We start from the raw sequence: 20,346 nt of genomic DNA on the forward strand, positions 1-20,346 counted from the left end.
AGTAGACACTTCAGCCAAGGCAACTCTGCCCAGTGGTTTCCCATCCCAGAGTCTGTCTCACACGGCACCGAGGAGTCCAGCTGCCAGAATCAAATACCACTTACTCAAATGGCAGGTAAGAAGCCTTAGTTTAGCCACAACTGTTTTCTGCTCCCTGAGGTTTGTGTGACACAAAGGAGATCTCTCCCAAGGACAAAAGAATTTTTGAAATCCTTATACTTAAAACACCTGCAATGGGTCTCATGACTTCCCAGTTTCTTACAAGTGTGTTTCTTTATCTTTCCACAGAAAGTATTAGATGATCTTTTGCTGTCACTGAATTATCCACATTTCATGGATAAGAAAATTGACACCAGGGGGCAGCTAGGTGGTGCAGTAGATAGAGCACCAGCCCTGGAGTCAGGAGGACCTGAGTTCAAATGTGACCTCAGACACTTGACACTTACTAGCTGTGTGACCTTGGGCAAGTCACTTAACCCACATTGCCCAGCCAACCAACAAACAAAAAAAAAGAGCTGGTATAAGAAAATTGACACCAAAGGTAGCAAGTGACTTAAATGGTCACACAGCATGTTAATGGAAGGACACAGAAATAGGACCCAAGATTCCCAATTCCTCAGTCCAGGGCTAAGAAGCTGGGACATAGGGCAGGCTCTGAGGTCTAAGGGAAAAGGGAAGGGCTATCCCTCCTTACAACTCACATATTGGATTCCCTGGGAGAGGATTAACCCAGATTCAGGGTTCTCTGTGGGTTTGCATTCTTAAAATCATACCTCAAGAGCCCCCATCAATGTTCAGTTCAGTTCTAGTCCATCTGTATTACAATTATCTCCTGCATGACATGACAGGAGCCCCCTCTGGGATAAATATTGGACACTTTGCATTGGTGAGAGCCCTCTAGAGACATTCTCTACCTGGGATTCTCTTTAGCGGATGCCTAAGTTTTGGAAATATACTAGAAAAAAACAGCATTTTTCTCTTTTGTGAAAACCATAATGGAGCAGTCTGTTTTGCTGTGTGTTTTCCTTACAAGTCAGAGCAGTTTCTTTGTGATAACTTTTCCTTCTTTGAATGCTTATGTACTGATAGCTGTTGTATTACTGTTTCTAGTTGAGTCATGAGGCTCGAAGCATCCGTGACATACTTGTGCCTGGCACTACCTCTGCAGCATGCCAGTTCATAACAGTTCATTATTTCTCTTGCTCCTTTTAGACAGTCCTAGAGGCTGTGCCTTCCTTGTGATATGAGTCCAGACAGCTTGCCAGAGATCCTTACCGCCTGAATGTCCATAGAATGTGGCTCGTCTGCTGGCCTAGAAACCCCAGGGAGAATCAGACCCAAGAGCTTAATCCCTAACAGAAGGCCACACGTGTTCAGATCCTCTTTGCCATTCCTGACACTGTATTCTCTCCATTGGAATGGAGCCAGTTGTCCTATTGTTTGAACAAATTAAGACCTCCCCTTGGAATTCCCTTGCTGAGGCTGGGACCTGATGGGGGAAGTTCAGGTATTCTTTAGTATAGGGTCCCAGGGAAATTTGCCTGGACCTCACTTACGGTATGGCCTATTTGCTGCAGATGGGAGGTGGGACACAGGGAGGGGGGAAAAAACCCTCCCAATACTTGCCACACTCTCCAAGAGTCAAGGAAAATTACACAACATTGTGCCCCAGGGGCTGAGCTCATCCTCTGGAAATTATCCCTACGTGTCAGGGCATTTGGGAACTTCCTTACAGCTTGTTGTCAGGTGGTTTAGGTAGCACCTGTACATTTGAACCTCCGGATATCAGGAAGACAAGGAAAGGAAAGGGAGAGGGGAAGATGGGGGGGACCCTAATCTTTCCAGTGGGCATGTCTGGGGGGAGCCTGCTCAGACAACTACCCTGCCTTTGTCTACCCAGACAGCATCCCTCATTGCTCATTGCTGACAGTGGAGCCTCCCAACTCCTGTCCAGTGAAGGTCAAGGTCACGTCTCTGTGGGAAGGGAGGGCTGGGGCCCTGAGTACATGGTGTTTTCTGTCTCCTTCCATCTCTGTCAGTCTGTCAGTCTGTCTGTCTCCCTCTTTTGGTGTATTTCTCTGGCTCTTTTGTCCCTCAGTCTCCGTCTCTTTCCCTTTCTCGGTGTCTCTTTCCTGCCCATGTCTTTGTTTACCCCTCTCCTCCCGGCCTCCGTCTCCTAAACCAGGTTTCCCATCCTGTTCCCCTGGCTTCGGGAGGCCCCCAATGCCCAGCTGGACAGTATGATTTTGGAAAACACCCTTCCTTCCAAAGCCAATACCCTCCTTCCCCTGCAAGTGGTTACCAGTGGTACCTTCCCTTCCTAACCATGTGCACCAGACCCTCCCCCATGGTCCTGTCCAATGGTTCTGCCCCGAGCTCTCTGCTCCCACACCCCCTCCTTCAGTGGTGCCTTCAATTACACACTGGACCCCCTACCTCGCCCCCACACCGTGGCCTTGATCAATGGTTTCATCCTGCATTCTACTTGCCCCCTACACGTGCCAATGACGGCGCTTTCTCGTTCCACACCAGGGAAAAAGAAAGGAATAAGCACTTATCTAGCACCTACTGTGTGCCAGGCACTTTGCAAATATTATTTCATTTGATCCTCACAACTCGGAGAAGAAAGTGCTAACCCTAAAGCCCAGGTTCATATCCTACGGTTCCAGAATCCCCGCCCCGCCCCCAGCCTTGCAGTGGTACCTTCTATGCCTCAACAGAACCCCTAGGTGGCGCCATGTATAGAGTATGGGACTGAAGGCAAGGAGGCTAATACCACGTGCTAGTCGGTGACTGGGCAAGTCTCTTAGTTACCTCACCTGTAAAATGGGACAACTTTAGAGCCTCCCAGGGTTGTTGTGAGGATAAAATGGGATGGTAAAGCGCTTCCCGATCCTTTAAGCACTCTACAACTGCCGGCTTCTATTACTATTCTGGACCCTAAGATGTCCTCGTGCTTCCAGTCTGACCTCCGATGCTCATGTTCGGGGCCTCAAACATGCCCTACCGCGTGATCCTGATCAATGGTTCCATCTTGCGGGGCAGCCCCTACCCCCACCCTCACCCCTTCCCTTTCCGTGGCAGTCCCAGCATCTGCCTAACGCAGAGGCCTTAGCGAATAGGGTGAAGGACAGAGAACTGAGCCAATGGGTTGAAGGGAGAGCCAGTGCTTCGACCCCAGAGGTCCCGCCCTCTTCCCCTTCGTCCAATGACGCTTCGAGATCACTTAGCGACCGGTTGTTCTGCCAGTAGGTGAGGTCACTCCTTCCCGCTTTTCAGAGGCGTCCAATAGGACGTCGCCCTCGATGCTGCCGCCGCGAAGGGTCCCGCCCCCTCCGGCTGCGTGCTTTGGGCTGCGGAGGCGAAGGCCATGGCGGGGAGGCTGTGTCTGCAGGCCGTGCTCTGCCACTTGTGGCTCTGCCTCAGCCGTGCGTGAGCCCCCGCCGGGCCGGGGTGCAGGGGGTGGGGGAGGCCGTGGGGGCTGGAGCGGGACCGCGCTGACCGGGCATCGTCCCCGCAGGCACGGCCGAGCTGCGCTGCCACCTGATGCCGCTTACCCAGCTGGGCCCCGGCCCCAGCCCCAGCCCCAGCCCCGGCCCGGCCTCGGACGTGCTGAAGTGCGAGGAGCTGGAAGTGTGCTACCACACGCTGCTGCGCGTGCGCACGGGTGGGGCCGCCCCTGCCCACCCCCCACCGCGGGCCCTGCCCAAAGCAGGGATGATGCCGCAAACCCCTCCCCCCCCCGCCACTGCCCATCACCCCCGCATGCCCACGCCCAGACCCCCTCCCCAGCGCCCCCTCATCCTCGCGCCCTCCCCCAGACCCCCTCCCCAGCGCCCCCTCATCCTCGCGCCCTCCCCCAGACCCCCTCCCCAGCGCCCCCTCATCCTCGCGCCCTCCCCCAGACCCCCTCCCCAGCGCCCCCCTCATCCTCGCGCCCTCCCCTCCCCCAGGCCCCCTCCCCAGACCCCCTCATCCTCGCGCCCTCCCCTCCCCCAGGCCCCGTGGTCACAGCGTTCCGCAGCAAGGGCTGCACCCTGCCGGGCCTGCAGACCTCGGGGATGTCCTGGTACCGGCAGCCCCCCGAAGTGAGCATCGCCCTCTACAACCACATGTGCTCCGAGGATCTGTGCAACGATGACCAGAGCGCGGCCTCCCTCTGGAACGTGGCGGGTAACCCCGGGGGGGGGGGCGCCCCCGGAGGAGCAGGTCTGGGGGCGGGGCGGCATGAGCCCTCCTTTACAGGGGTGGCCGCGGAGGCAGGATGGGAACCGGGGCCCTCCCGCAGCCTCTAAGGGGCGGGGGCTTCCTCTAGGGGCTCCTCTGGCTGCCCTGGGGGGCCCCCTTCCGACTTCCTGAGCCGGCCCCATCTCCCCAGATAACCCCAGAAGACTCAACCGCAGCGCCTTGGCGCCCGGGGACCTCCGGTGTCCGGCCTGCGCCGCCGTGGGATCCTGTCCTGAAGACCCGCCCCTCACCCCCTGCCCCGAGGAGACCCGCTGCTACCGGGGCGTCCTCGAGCTCCTGACCGGTGAGGCCGGCGGCGGGCGGGCTCGGGCTCCGGCCGGGCTGTCCGGGGCCCCGTCCCACTCTCCCTCTCTTGCAGGCAACTCCTCCCTGCCCCTGGCCGTGTGGGGCTGCGGGTCCTGGGCCGACTGCAGCCTGCTGGACGGCTTCTGGACGCCTGGGCCCATCGCCATGAGGGAGACTTGTGACAAGAGCGACGCGCAGGACCTGTCCGGCCGCTGGACTGTGAGGGACGGTGTGCCAGACCCCAGAGCGGCCTGGAAGGGGAGACTGGGCCCCCTGCTGGCCCTGTGGGGGATGCTCTGAGCCCCCCCCGACCCTTGTCTCTGAACGCCCGGTCTTCTGTCCCCCATCCTGGTCCTTGAGGCCCTTCTGCACAAGTGCGGCCTCCTTCCCTCCCATATCTAATGGGGGATCCCGATCGGATTCCCTCCCCAATGGCTCTGCTAGGCTACCTCTACCCCCCAGGCACACCTCCCTGTCCCAAGGGGCTCTGCTTGGGGAGGACGGAAAGAATCAACGTGTCTTGACAATAAAGCTATACCTCTGTCCTGCCGTCTGAGGCCCTGTGTTCCTTCAGGGGCTCCTGGTCTTCGGAGTCCGGCCTGCTTTCCCCAGACCCAGTAGGCAGGCGGGATTCTAGCCTCAGGGATCTTTCCTTTCAGGCTTCAGCTTTACTGTTTTCTAAGCTTCAGGGCTCCAAAGAGACTTAGGTAATATCCCCTGTGTGCTTGTGTCTTCCACCAACATGGATGTAACCTTTATTCAGCTGTTCTAGTCACATCCAACTCTCCATGACCCCATTTGAGGGATTTTTGGGGCAAAAGAGAGGTTGCTCATTTCCTTCTCCAGCTCATTTTACAGATGGGGAAACTGAAGCAAACAGGGTTTTAAGGGACTGGCCCACAGTCACACACCTAGTCAATGTCTGAGGCCTGATTCTCAAATCAGGTGTTCCCGACTCAAACCCGTTGCTCTATCCATTGCACCTTATAACTGCCCCTGTGTAACTTTAGGCAAACCACTTCCTGGGGCCTCGCTTGTCTCGTTTATGAAAATGATGCGCACAGTGGGTAGAGCACTGGCCCTGGATTCAGGAGTACCTGAGTTCAAATCTGGCTTCAGACATTTGACACTTACTAGCTGTGTGACCCTGGGCAAGTCACTTAACCCCAATTGCCTCGCAAAAAAAGAAAAAAAAGAAAATGATGCTAGGGAACCTCATAAAGCAAAAGATTCACAGAAATCTAATGATGCCTTGTGGTTCCTGGAGCAAGGCATGTCTGACACTTCACATCTCCATCGGCCATTGTCATCTCCATCTAAAATCCCATCCTAGATAAGCCCTTCCCAATCCCCCACAACGCTCGAGCTTCCTCTCTGGAGTTATCTCTAGAGTATTCTGTCTATGGCTCATCTGTACATGGTGGTTTGCTCATCATCTCCTCCACTAGACTTAAGAGCCCCACAAGAGCAAGGACCATCTTCTACTTTCCTTTGTATCCCCAGAGTTCAACACGGAAATGAGCACACAGTAGGTGCCTAATAAACAAATAATTCTCCACTTGACATGGAGAGTGGTGGCACATCCTCCTTCAAGGCCTTCTCTAATCAATGTAGCCTCATGTATCTAACCTCAGTCTCTCATTCCTTAGAGAACTTTCAGCTTGTAAATCCCACAATCCCTACAACTTGTTCCATGCCTTAACAAACATGACTTAGTTGCTATAGTCACAAATCCATCCCCCGCTTTGGCCAACTTGGGTGAAAGCCTTCTCCAATTTAGGTAAGCTGGTCATTGAATGACACATATGGTCCATTCCCAGGCCCATTCTTTACTTTCTAGCTGGGTGTAGGACGTATGAGAGACAAGCTCAGATGGATGGCCTTGCATCTGATTTTATTATTGACTTAAAAGGAAGTTCGGGTTGTGCAGCTTCATCTAGCATCCTTGATTATGTATGTGCAAAGGTCCACTCTCTTTGGTTGTTCAGTTTAAAATAAAAACTCATTTTTAAAACATGTTTTTCTTTATAATGATACTATATAAATTGTTCTGGTCCTGCTCACTTCACTCAGCCTCAATTCGTACAAGGCTTCCCAGGCTTCTGTGAAATCATACATTTTGGTATATTCTGGGTGTAAGAATATTGCATGGAGGGGCAGCCAGGTGGTGCAGTGGCTAAAGCACCAGCCCTGGATTCAGGAGTACCTGAGTTCAAATCTGGCTTCAGACACTTAACACTTACTAGCTGTGTGACCCTGGGCAAGTCACTTAACCCTCATTGCCCCACAGAAAAAAAAAAAAAAAGAATATTGCATGGCATTGGTATACCACAATTTACTTAACTATTCCCCCGTTGACTAGTGCCTATGTTTGTTTCTGGATCTTTACTATAGTAAAAAAAAGCATAAATATTTTTGTACACATGCATGGGTTTTTTCCCTCTTTGATCCCTGTGAAATACAGGTAGCCTAGTGTGTTGCTGCGTCAAAAGGTAAGCACAGTTTGGTGGCTTCAGGGGCTTGGTTCCAGGTTACTTTCCAGAACAGCTGGGACCAATTCACAGTGTGTTAGTGTTCCTCTTTTCTCACAGACCCTCCCAGCAGCTCTTCTTTCCCTTCTTTGTCATCTGATGGGTGTGAAGTACAACTTCTACGCTGCTCTAATTTTCATTTAATTAGAATTTGGAGCACTTTTTCATTTTTTTTTGAAAGGTGGCTTTTTTTTCCTTTGAAAACTGCTAGTTCCTATTATGTGACCATTTATCAGTTGAGGAATGGCTATTATTCTTTCTTAATTTTTTTTTTCTGGTGAGGCAATTGGGGTTAAGTGATTTGCCCAGGGTCACACAGCTAGTAAGTGTTAAGTGTCTAAGGTTGAATTTGAACTCAGGTACTCCTGAATCCAGGGCTGGTGCTCTATCCACTGCGCCACCCAGTGGCCCCGGCTCTTATTCTTATAAATTTTAGTCAGGTCCTTTTATATTTTGGATATGAAACCTTTATCAGAGAAATTCCTGTAAAGATTTTTGCCAGTTACCTGTTTCTCTTTTAGCTGTGTTGGTTTTGTCTGTGTAAAAAAATAACTAAAACTCTCTAGATAGCTCTGTTCTAAGGGTCGTTGCAGCCCTGACATCCCCTGTTCTAAGGGTCCTCCCAGCTCAGACATTCCCTGTTCTAAGGCAGTGATGTGAACTCAAATAGAAATGGGAACACTGATCTGTACATAAGGATCTCTGCAGGCTGCATATTGACTTAGTTTTAAAATGTAATGTTACTTATGCTTTGTTGTATTTTTATTGATTTTGCTAAATATCTCCAAGTTGCAGTTTAATCTGGTTCCAGCTGTGTTCTGGAGTGTTTTAGGCCTTTCCAGCAAAGATGGTCTTGTAAGTGTCCTCTCACCACTGACCTCTGCCTTGGAGCCTGCTGGGTGGTGTTCTCAGTGATCTGCCCTATCCCTGTCCTTGATTCTCAATGCCAGCAGCACCTACTGTCAGTTTGGCACCTGATCCACTTTCTTTTTTTTTGTGAGACAATTGGGGTTAAGTAACTTGCCCAGGGTCACACAGCTAGTAAGTGTCAAGTGTCTGAGGTTGGATTTGAACTCAGGCCCTCCTAAATCCAGGGCCGGTGCTATCTATTGCGACACCTAGCTGCCCCCATCTGATCCACTTTCATTCTCTTATTCTCCACCCCCCCACATACACACACCCTTTCACAACCTAGACCTCAAGAAGAGTGTTTTCTAGGACTTCTTAAGGAAAAAGAATCCCATGCAGGATGTGTGGTGTACAGCTGGCCCTCCAGGACTTAATCCTTTCCCTCCTTTCTCCTTTCAATAAGGAAAAATTGAATCCTTCCCAAGCCATGCCTCTCCTCCCAGAGGGAGGGCTCCAGGAGTGGGTTAGGATGTGATTCTTTCTGCTCTAGCCCTAACCTCAATACTCCTCTTTTTTCCCCTGGAAAATCAATCAATTACACCCTGTTACAATTACTTTTTATCCTGGGTCAGTGTGATGACCCTCAGGTGCATGAGAGGGCTCTGCTACTTAAAGAAGTTCATGTCAGTCGGAAAATTAGTAGTGCAGGATGGGCCAAAAGTCACAAATGGATTTCAGTATTTAATAACGCCTTTATTTTTTGTTTTTAACTTAACAATACCATAGCACCACATACAGTATACATAGGAAATGAATATACATTATGTGTGAAAGATCAAATCTCATAAATGTCGAAAAATGGGGCAGCTAGGCGGCGCAGTGGATAGAGCACCGGCCCTGGAGTCAGGAGTACCTGAGTTAAAATCCGGCCTCAGACACTTAACACTTACTAGCTGTGTGACCCTGGGCAAGTCACTTAACCCCAATTGCCTCACTAAAAAAAAAAATAAATAAATAAATAAATGTCGAAAAATAAAGAAAAAACAAGAAGTCATTAAAATATCATGGCTTTTGACCCACCCTGCATAATCCCACTAACTCAGAACCCCCAGTTGGGAAAATTCCTAGGGCTCAGGGAAAGGTTTGTCTCTGCTTTAGTTTAAATTTGTGCTGATTTCTAACTAACTCAGGGCCTCTTTGTTTGAGGCAAAATTTAGGATATGGGAAATATTTAGGTAAAGGGAACAAATGAGGAGAAACTGGAGAAAGAGCAGAGTGTTGGGGGATCCCCCCCCCCAAATTCCATAAGTGCTTGAGAACAACTGTAAGCTTCACTTCAAGTCTTCTGCTCCAGTGCCTGGAGAAGCATCTTCCCCTGCACATCTGGGCAGGGCTGGTAAGCTCTCTTTCTAGCTGGAAGGCCACATTCCTTCTTCTCAGCCTTGTATCTTGAAGACCATATGCATCCATTTATGAACTCCTAGGTGTGACTCTAATTTGCCATACTATTCAAAGATTAGTCCAAAATCATTCTCAAAACTGAAAGAAGGGGGCAGCTAGATGGCGCAGTGGATAGAGCACTGGCCTTGGAGTCAGGAGTACCTGAGTTCAAATCCGGCCTCAGACACTTGACACTTACTAGCTGTGTGACCCTGGGCAAGTCCCTTAACCCTAATTGCCTCACTAAAAAACAAAAACAAAAACACCTGAAAGAGGAAATGGTTGGCCCTCTGAACTAGAAATCCCAGGGTGTCAGTCAGTTTTCCATTTCCTAATGCACAAGAGGGTTTCCGCATCCTCCTACCATAATCAAGACCTTCCCTGATCTGACCTCACCCATCAACTTCACTTCCTCCCACCAGATAGTCACCTCACCATCCCAAAAGGAGGAAGTGTGGTGTATGGGAAAGAACTAAGAGAACAACATAGTTTCTCCTCAGACTAAAGGCATTTATTTATGCCAAGCAGTTCAGAAGGGCTTCCAAACTTGGGTTTGTTGCAGCCCACATGTGGGGGTAGGGAAACATTTCATGTTACCAGATGATTGTGGGACAGAGGCATGAGCAGGGATTCTTAGGGGCCAGGAACCAAAGAAGGAAGAAGTGACAGGAAAGAGTCTTCCTGAAGTGGCTGATCTTGGGCAGGCAAGAGGGACTCTAATCCTAGAACTGAGGACCTTCTCTGAAGGAGCTAGAAGGCCGGCACCTTCAAAGACAAACAAAATGCCTAAGGCTCAGGGCAGGGACAGACACAGTTGTTGCAGCCTCCTGGGTCTCCGCCAACAACAGCAGCACCTGAATCATTTGAGAAAGGGGAGGAAAGGATAGAAACACATGCAATAGGCAGCCAGCCAGCCACCAGGAAAGGGGATGATAACCATTTCAAAGCACGTTTGCAATAGGCAGTCGAACCCTTCTCTGGAGGCCCCATATTGGACCAATAGAGAAGAGCCACCAGGCCACCAATGGGGCGTCGAACTTCTCAGACCAGAAGGAGGCTGGTCCCGCCCCCCCCCCACCTAAATCCAGGATCTGGAGGGAAAGGGGAGAGAGGAGGAGACGGGGCTGAGCTTCAGACGGTTGGGGGCGGGGCCTAGTGCGGCTCCTCTAATAGTCTGTGGGGGGTCTTGAGGCAGAGGAGAGGAGGGCCCAATGGAGACTCCGCCCCCTGGAGTGGGGCTGGAGTCCTGAGGCAGGGATGGCAGGACCCCGGGACCCCTAGGAATGGGGGAGTGGACCGAGAGGGGGAGTAGGGAGACACCTGAGTCCTGGGGGAGAGGGGAGGTCAGATCCTGTGATGAGGGAGATGACACTTGGGTCCTGGGGGGGAGGGGACACCTGGATCCTGTGGGGGAGGGGATACCTGGCTCTTGTGGTAAGGGAGGGGACACCTGGGTCCTGTGATGAGGGAGATGACACCTGGGTCCTGGGGGGGAGGGGACACCTGGGTCCTGTGGTGAGGGAGGGGACACCAGGGGCGGGGGCGGGGGGGGGGGAGGAGAAGCCAAGGCTTGTGTTCAGGGAGGGGACGTCTGGGTCCTGTGGGGGAGGAGGAGACACCAAGGTTCTGTGGGGGAGGGCACGCCTGGGTCCTTGGGCAGGCACTATGTCAAACAATAAGCATCTTTGCCACCTTTTCTCCCCCTCAGCATCCCCACTCTTCCCTTCCTGACCCCTCCTGACTGGTTGGATCACCAGACTGAGCGGCAGCTACCATATCCTGCTTCCAGGCCCAGGAATCCAGTACCATGGGGCCCTGGCATGCAAGGCTTCCTCTGCTCCTCTTTTTCCTAGTCGCTGCCCTTGCCTTGGCTGGTGGGTGTAAGGACCTTGAGCCCCCAGGCTAGGCCCCGTGTGGACTCTCGGTGCCCAAGGGGAGGACTGGAAGCTCATCCCTGCCCCTTCCTCCCTAGGAGCCCTCGTCTGTAACCGGGGCATACTGATAAAAGCCGGGAAAAACCCCACGGAATTCTTGGCCAACTGGACAGAATTACTACAGGAAGAATGTGAAGAAGAGGACCTGTGTCAGGACACTATTCTCATCTTAGAGACAGGTAAACAAGAGGTGTTTGTGTCTGGCCTATCACTGCCCTTCCAGCCTTCCTTTAAGGCCTCTAACCCTACCTAAAATCAGAGAACCTTAGAGCTGGGAGGGACTAAAAATATTCTCTGTTCTCAGGCCCCTCCCAGTTCTGGCATTCTATGTCCTAAGGTCCCTCCTAGCTCTGATATTCTCTGTTCTAGATTTGTTCCCAGCTCTGATATTCCCTGTTCTAAGGCTCAGATACTCTCTGTTCTAGACTTGCTCCCAGCTCTGACATTCCCTGTTCTAAGGCTCAGATACTCTCTGTTCTAGATTTGCTCCCACCTCTGACATTCCCTATTCTAAGGGCCTTCCCAGCTCTTACATTCCCTGTTCTAAGGGCCTTCCCATCTCTGATATTCCCTGTTCTAAGAGCCTTCCCAGCTCTGACATTCCCTGTTCTAAGGCTCAGATACTCTCTGTTCTAGATTTGTCCCCAGCACTGATATTCCCTATTCTAGATTTGCTCCCAGTTCTGGCATTTCATGTTCTAAGGCCCCAGTGCTTTGACATGCAGCACTGAAAGAACTAGTAGCACCTGGGACTGGACGGAACATTAGGCAACATCCCCACCATCCTGGGTTTACTCCCGAAATGGACAAACAACTCAGACCTGTGGAGGCCACCCATCCCACTTTGGGACAGCTCTGATTGTCATGACATTTGATTTCAAATCTGTTTCCTGGGACTCCCCCATTGCTCCTATTTCAAACCCAACAGACCTTCATTACTAACCTATGCTGCTAGCAGGGCTAGGCCCTCATGGTACAAATACAAAAAAAGCAACAGGGCCTGCCCTCACAGAGCTTTCATTTTATAAGGGATCTGGCCCTTCTGCAGAAACGCATAGCACCAGAAAGGAAGACTAGTGGACAAAGTTGTGATCCAAGAGATGTGCTCTAAGAAAATGTGATGAGGGGGAAAACACTGAGCAGAGGAGAACTGAGAAAGGCTTCAGGAGGAGGTAGTGCCTGAAGTGAGCTTTGAGAGGAGCATTCTGGGAAAAGGGAAATGGACTGCTGTCAGGCATTTTAACCAGTGACCCTCAACCAAGGGGAATGAGCTAACACTGATATGCAAGAGGATCGGGACATTTGGACATCAAGATGAAGCTGATAATCTTTAGTGATCAATGTGAAAGTCTTGCACTTGGGTACAAAAAGTCAACTTCAGGCCTCGTTAGAGAGCAGCAACAACAAGCCAGTTTGACTGGAGCAGAGAGAGGGTGAGGAATTAGGGATACATAGTAAGCCTGGAAAGGCAAATTGGAGCCAGATTGTGGAGAGCCTTGGATGCCAGGCTGAGGAAAGGGATTAGTATTTTATCTTAAAAACTAGTAGGGGACAGCCAGATGGCTCAGAGGATAGAGCACCAGCCCTGGAGTCAGGAGGACCTGAGTTCAAATCTAGCCTCAGGCACTTGACGCTTACTAGCTGTGTGACCCTGGGCAAATCCCTTAACCCCAATTGCCTCACAAAAACAAACAAACAAACAAACAAAAAACTAGTAGAGAAGGGGCAGCTAGGTGGCATAGTGGATAAAGCATCAGCCCTAGATTGAGGAGGACCTGAGTTCAAATTCAACCTCAGGCACTTGACACTTACTAGCTGTGTGACCCTGGGCAAGTCACTTAACCCCCATTGCCCCACCAAAAAAGTACATAAATATATATTATATATAACATATACATATATACACACACATATATATTATATCTAAATATATAGTGTGTGTGCGTGTGTATTACAAAGATTGATTGCTTTGGCAGCTGCATAAAGGAAGCTGGATTGGAGATGCTGGAGGAAGGGAGCCTGTTGGGAAGTGATTACAAGTATCTAGGTGATCAGTGATGAGGGACTGAACCATGAGAGGAGCCACCATGTGAGGGGGCAGAAAGAGCGAGATAGGAGACATGTGGTGAAGGAAGAAGGGACAAGACTTACCGATGACTGACTATGCGCTGAGAAAGGGGAAAGTGTCTGGGATGTCCCAGCACTATAAAGCTGGGGGCCTGGAAGCATGTCGTGGCACTCATGAGAAACCGGGGAGTTGCAAGAAAGCAAGGGCCAGTTCTCAGGCCCTTTGCCCCATTTAATTCTAATTTAATTCCACGTTGCTTTCCAGAATAGATGCGTCAGTTCACAGCTCTACCAACAATGCACTAATGAGCATTCCATAAATCTTTCTAGGATTTTATCAATGAAAGGATAGAAACAGGATTAGAGGCATGACATGATAGCTTGAAGAAATGGCAGGATCTAGCAAAAGGGTTTTCTGGGTGGTTGTTTTGTTTAAGGATAGCGGTGACCTGGATCTGTTTCAGGCAGCAGGGAACAAGTCCGATGAGAGCAAGAAATTGAAGACATAAAAGAGGAAATGATGAACCCTGTTTTGAAACATTTGAAGTGCTGATGGATGGACACTAGAGGTGTCCAGAGGGCAGTTAATGATGCGGAGGGGAGATAAAGCTATCCATGTAGGTTTGGGAATCATCTATGCTTGGACCTGTGGGAACAGGTAAGAGTGAGAAAAGGAGGAGGCTTCAGACAGCCTTAGAAGGGGAGATGGATGATGATTCAGAAAAAAAAAATGGAAAATGAGTGGGAGAAATATCTGCCCAGAATAGGGCAGTGTCACAGAAGCCAAGGGAGGCTCCACCAGGGAGTGTGGGAGCATTAAAAGTGATGGTGGGGGGGCAGCTAGGTGGCACAGTGGATAGAGCACCAGCCCTGGAGTCAGGAGTACCTGAGTTCAAATCTGGCCTTAGACACTTAACACTTACTAGCTGTGTGACCCTGGGCAAGTCACTTAACCCCAAATGCCTCACTAAAAAAAAAAAAAAAGCGATGTGGGGGGCAGCTAGGTGGCACAGTGGATAGAGCACCGTCCCTGGAGTCAGGAGTACCTGAGTTCAAATCTGGCCTCAGACAATTAACACTTACTAGCTATGTGACCCTGGGCAAGTCACTTGACCCCAATTGCCTCACTAAAAAAAAAAAAAAAAAGTGATGTGGGAGCAGCTAGGTGGCGCAGTGGATAAAGCACCAGCCCTGGATTCAGGAGGACCTGAGTTCAAATCCAGCCTCAGACACTTGACACTTGCTAGTTGTGTGACCCTGGGCAAGTCACTTAACCCCCATTGCCCCACAAAAAAAAAAAGTGATGTGAACTGAGGATACTGGCCATCTGGTTTAGCCGTTAAGAGGACCTTGATGACTTGTGAAGGAAGTTCAATTGAGTGGTAGGTTCTTAAGCAGGGGCTTGATGAGTGAATGGGGGTAGAAGCATCCAGTTCTGAATCCTCTTTCTTTAAAAAAAAAAAAAAAGCTCTTGTTTTTACATTACCTTCCATTCCTAATATATCACATCCTCCACCTAGAAAGTCATCCTTTATATTCAAGAATTTTTTTAAAAAAGGGGAGTCAGCTAGCCTAAGTGCCCCATCCCCTGAGCCTGATAGTCTGGGTGGTGATTCTTACCTGTGATCCCCAACTCTGCCAGGGAGCAGCCTCTGCCCGCAATTCATATTCCATCATTTTCCTATACCATGGCTTATTCAGCCAGTCCCCAGTTGAGTGACATCAACTTTGTTTTCACAAAATATGCATCTGTAAATAGTTTGGTGTATATGAGACCTTTCCCCCTCAGGGTATATTCCTAACAGTAAGACATTTGGGCAGTTAGTCATCTTCTTAGCATAATTCCAAATTGATTTCCAGAATAGTTACATCAATTCACAGCTCCACCAACAATGTGTTAATTTGCCATAGAGGACTCTTTATAAGATGCTACCCGTGAAAGGAAAGAGAGAGCTTAAGGGGATGGCAGGGTCATGGTAAATTTTTTGATTTTGCTTTTTGTTTGCGTTTTTCAGTTTGTTTTAGGATAGAGGAAACCTGGGGATGTTTTAAGCAGCAGGGAACAGTCCAGGAGAGAATAAGACATTGAAGACATGAAAGAGGGAATGATGAACAGAACAAGGTCCTGAAGGAGATGGGAGCGATAGGCTGTAAAGGACCAATAGAAGAGTACCCATTGAGAAGGAGAAAGGCTACCTAACCTCTGAGGCTGGAGCAAAGGGGAAGAGGATGGAGAAAAAGATTGTGCTGAAGGAGGGGTATGGGGAAGGATCGACTACTGTGAGGAGCACGATAAAGCCAGGCAGGGACGATGAGCCAGAGAGAGGAATGTCCTGCGGTGGTGAGGGCCCAGTTGTAGCCACACATCCACATACTGGGATGACTTCCTCTAGGCTTTGTTGTTCTGCAGTTGGGAGCAGGAGCAGAGAAGGCGGGCGGTGAGACAGTTTAAGGCTGAGGATCAGCAGAAGGAGAAGGTAGGCAAGAGAACTCAAGAGTAAAGGGTGCCGTGTGAGCAAGGAAGGAAGGAAGAAAACAAGCATTCACCGAGTGTCTGCGATAGGCTGAGCAATTGACAACTATCTCACTGGATCCTCTCGATAACCCTGGCAGGGAGCTGCTGCTGTTAACCCCCTTTTACAGCTAAGGAAACCACAGCACACAGAGGTTAAGGGACTTGCTCCCGGGCACCCGGAGTAAGTGTCCAAGGAAGGATTTGAACTCGTCTTCCTGTCTCCAGACCAGGTGCTCTGTCCACTGTGCCCCACAAGGGCCTCTCTCGGGATAATGAATTAGAGGAACAGTAAGGATCAAGGAACCAGAGACAGAGGGAGGATGAAGAGCAAGTGTAAGAGGAGGGAGGTTCAGAGAGGTAAAAGGACAGGAGAAATTGTACAATTATGGATTAGAACTGGAAGACCTGGAGCGGATCTTGACCCAAGCGTCTTTAACCGTGGGTCTCGGCCCTGTGAGGTCACATAACCGAAGGTGGGGGCCGCAAACAATCTGGCCACAGTAAAAGGTGGGGTCTCGTAAACATTTTTTAGACCAAAAGGGGTCACAAGTGGAAAGTTTAAGAAGCACTGATCCAGACCAACTGCTTCTCTCAGCTGTCAGGGAAACAGGCCCAGAGAGGTTTAGTAAATTGCCCCAAATCACAGGGTCGAGTACAGGAAGCTCTTGGAGCCTTCTGCAGCCTTGGGGCTGGCCCTGTGCGTGGCTCCAGTTTGAGGAGATGGAGAGGAAACCAATAGCCTGGGGCTCGATTGTCATTGGCATGAATGACTTGGCCAGGCTGGGCTGGAGAAGACTGGAAGCAGAGCCCCAGATGCCTCCAGGAAGTAATGCCCTGGAGATGGCGGTGGTGAGCGCACTGAGGCTCCGAATGGGCACATCATGGAGGCTTCCTGGGCCAGTGGAAGTTGCCCGGGGGATGAGGGCTCCTCTCCCTGGGGAGGCCCTGGAGGGCTGAGACATCTGTCCCCTCCCCCAGGGGGGGCCTGTGGGAGGAAGAAGCCTAGAATGAAGGAGAGCAGGGGCCAGGAGGAGGGAGGGTGCCCAGGGGACACGTCACTGAATACATTAAGGCCAGAGCAAGATTTGAAGCCACCACCACCCTGCCCTGCCCCTGTTCCCAGAGTCCCCAAACTCTTGGGGCTCCTCCTTACCAAGTGCAGGCCTGGAACATAAGTCCCTCTCTGTGGAACCTTGTCTTTGTAGAACTGCAGGGGATTATCATAGCCACCAAAGGCTGCTTCCGTGACAGTGTGCAGGAGCCCACGGTTGTCAAGTACACGCAGCCCCCGGGTGTGGCAGCCACTTCGTACACACACTTCTGCTCCACTGATTTCTGTAACAATTACACAGACCCAAGACCGCTGACAGAGCCCCCGAAAGGGGCAGGTGAGAATGAGAATCTTCCCCTCTCTCCGTGGCCTTGAGGGAGGGCAGTGGGAGGGCCCGACTCTGAGGAGGACCTCTGACTGGTCCTTCCACTCTCTGGACCTCAGCTTGCTTCTCTGTAGAGTGGGGAAATCACAGCCCTTTTGTCCCAGAGTTCTCAGGAGGTCCAGGTGAGATGACATTGTGCTCACTGCTGACTTTAAGCAGGCCTACTTCTTAGGAGCCTTCCCTTGGCTGCACCCCCAGTGAGGAGGTTGGGCCAGGCCCATCCAGCTCTGATGTCCCGTGTTCTCTAGTGCCTCGCACGGGCCTGCAATGAAGAGAGGAGGCCCCTAACATCCCTTTGGCTTCTGTGACTGCAGCCTGGCGTCTCCTGATTCTCCTGTTCTGTGATGAAGGAAGAATATATGCCTATGCAGCCCTGTACAATTACCAAACCCCTGTGCTACCTCCCCAGCTTCTCACAACAGCCCCATGAGCTCGGGATTAGTGTTTGGAGGCAAAGCCTCTGGGCGCCGCCCCCCCCCACCAGCCCAGCCCCAGCCAGGCCCCTGGGGCTCACCAAGGAAGGCCAGGAAAGTGATCAGCCAAAGACCCATCACACATATGAGGATAACTGAGGAATGCTCCTTCTGCCTCCCCTTTTCTGCCTCTCTCTGCCTCCAGCCTTTCTCACCCCCTGGAGGCAGACATGATCACAGAATCCCCTCAAACTGCCCAAAGAGTTGGAATTTCTTTAAAACCTCCTCCAGGTGGCCCCAACGTTAGGGCCTCAGTTTCTTCCTCTATAAATGGAGCAAGTTAGACTAGATGGGCTCAAAGTCCTATGACGACCTTGTTTCAGACATCCCATGTAGGGTTTTCTTGGCATGGATACAGGAGGGTTTGCCATTTCCTTCTTCAGCTCATTCTACAGATGGGGAAACAGGCAAACAAGGTGAAATGACTTGCCTAGGGCCACACAGCTAGTAAGTGTCTGAGGCCAAATTTGAACTCAGCTCTTCCTCACTCCAGGCCCAGAACTCTATGCACTGTGCCACCAAACTGTCCCCTCCACTGGATTCTAAGCACTGGGGCCCTTCTGCCTCTGACATTCTGTGTTTTCTGGGCATTTCCAGCTTTGGGTCAATGGAAATGATTCTAGAACCGTATCTGCAGCTCTGCAACTACACCCCACAGTAGATGCAGATAAGAAAAATGCTTTGTTTGTGGGCATGATGAGGGCCCAGCCTTGAACAGGGCAGTGAGAGACACTGGGGTCCAGGGTTGGCACTGACAGCCCTTCTCTTCCCCTTCTAGTCAGCCCCCACCAAGAGGGCCTCATGTGTCCTACCTGTATCTCTCTGGGGCCCTGCATCCCTGGCTCACCTGTCATGCACTGCCCCAAGCACACCCTCTCCTGTTATAGCGGGACCATCATGATCAAGGGAGGTGAGAGCAGAGAGGCCTGGGTCCCTGGGGCTGGGGCTGCGCGGGCCCCTGGCTGAGCTGGGAAGGGGGTGACAGGATCCTGAAGGGGTGGGGATGTCTGGAGGGCTGAGAGACAAACACCTGAGGTGCCAGGAGTGGGGTGGCTAAGACAGCTGCTTGGGTCACTGAGGGACTAGGGATGGGGGTGGGGAGGGTTCCCAAGGGTTGAAGGATAAGATATCTGGGGGAAGCTGAGTCCCTGGACATCAGAGTCCCCACTGACGGTTGCCTGGAGATCGGCCATCCCCCGCTAAGCACCCTCTCTCCCTCCCACCCCCAGGAGGCATCTGGACCCCTGTGGATGTGGAGGGCTGCATGGGTGAGATCAACTGCCGACTGCTGAACAGGACCCACACGATCGGGCCCCTGGAGCTGAGAGAGCTGTGTGACAGGAGCAGCTTGTTTGACAACTTTAGGATGGACCGTGGCAGCTGCATCCTCCCTGCCCCTGTATGGGCTCTGGGCCTGGGCTCCCTGCTGATCCTGTAGCCTGAAGGGGATGGGAGGCCGTGATGGAGCTGTGTGAAATATTTTTGAATTGACTGGGCCTAATTTGGGGAGGACTGATCTATGGATGACTAGAGGACTAATCTGGGGACTTTTGACTGACTGGCTATCTGACTTTGTTAATTTAATGTGGGCCGTTTATAAAGTTCCACCACACTGCTCCGCTATTGAGAATCTAAAGATTAAGAAGCCTCTTAACCAAATAATCCAAGCAGAGTTTATTTATGAGATACTGTTGAAAATTAAGAATACAGGGAAATAAAATGTACAACCTGACTGTTTTCCTGCGGTCTCTTTCCCACCTGCTGTGCTTGGAACTTCTTGAATACAATAAGGGCCTTTGCCGCCTCTGGCCTCAGGGCACCTTACACTTTCCCTGGTTTGTATTAAGGCCTGTAACCTTCTGTCTGTCTGCTCTGTCAGTTTGCCCTTCGGCCTCTCTTTTGCCTGCTCCTAGTCCTTCCCGTCTTCTCCTGCGTCCTTATAGCCCCGTCTCTAGTCTCCAATCTTTGCCATCTCCTCAGCCGCCTCTTGACCTCTTCTTGTCCTCCTCTAGCCCGTCTCCCTTCTCCTGTCTCACTCCCAGGTCTATATATACCTTTTCTTCTCTCCACTCAAATCTCGGGGCTTCCTTCGCCCCCACAGACCAAGCTAATCTGCCAGCTGGGGGGGGGGTGCTCTCGAGCCTCATGCCTCAGCACAGGCCATCCGGGATCCTTCAGATAGCTCCACTCAGGTCGGAGGGAGCTGGGGGCTTTTTTTCTCCCCAGCTGTCTGACCTGGGGTCTTGTATAGCCCACGGGGCTTTTTTGCTCAGCTGAAGCTGAGGAGGAGGGGGAGAGATCCTGAGGGCATAAGGCTTTCTAATCTCAGCCTAAAGGTAGGGTCCCCAAATCAAAATAAATTTCCACAGCTGGCTTGTGCCGAATGCGCCCAATAAAGTCGGCTCCTGCCTCCTGCCCAGGCTCCCTGTTCATGCCCGAGGGAGTCTCAGGACCAGACTTAGAATCCTCACAACTCTAAGCAAAGCCGTTCCCTGGAGTGCCTGAAGTCCAAACTCTACCCAGCACAGGAACCCACCCCCAGCACCCAGAGCAGCGGTTGTCCAGCCA

The 20,346-nt window shown here is 51.2% G+C and overlaps 1 protein-coding gene across 1 annotated transcript; it reads left to right on the forward strand.

Annotated features, from left to right (window-relative positions):
* Window positions 1–3,368: 3,368 nt before the first annotated feature.
* On the forward strand, window positions 3,369–19,216 carry LOC122748255 (CD177 antigen-like). Its single transcript, XM_043993922.1, has 11 exons — window positions 3,369–3,428; window positions 3,521–3,667; window positions 4,000–4,173; window positions 4,379–4,531; window positions 4,607–4,762; window positions 6,998–7,025; window positions 15,765–15,831; window positions 16,581–16,743; window positions 17,075–17,257; window positions 18,557–18,688; window positions 19,008–19,216. Exons 1-11 carry the CDS (start codon window positions 3,371–3,373, stop codon window positions 19,214–19,216), a joined length of 1,470 nt encoding a protein of 489 aa, XP_043849857.1. The 5' UTR covers window positions 3,369–3,370.
* The last annotated feature ends 1,130 nt before the right edge of the window (window positions 19,217–20,346 follow it).

The sequence above is a fragment of the Dromiciops gliroides genome, chromosome 3 (assembly GCF_019393635.1).
Source record: "Dromiciops gliroides isolate mDroGli1 chromosome 3, mDroGli1.pri, whole genome shotgun sequence".
NCBI lineage: Eukaryota > Metazoa > Chordata > Mammalia > Microbiotheria > Microbiotheriidae > Dromiciops > Dromiciops gliroides.

Bases quoted from the DNA above. Each gene is read 5' to 3' on its own strand.
- LOC122748255 (XM_043993922.1), top strand. From the start codon at position 3,371: ATGGCGGGGAGGCTGTGTCTGCAGGCCGTGCTCTGCCACTTGTGGCTC. The intron at 7,026-15,764 runs GTAAGCACAGTT...GTTGTTCTGCAG, and splicing joins GTGTGTTGCTGCGTCAAAAG to TTGGGAGCAGGAGCAGAGAA. The intron at 18,689-19,007 runs GTGAGAGCAGAG...TCCCACCCCCAG, and splicing joins GACCATCATGATCAAGGGAG to GAGGCATCTGGACCCCTGTG.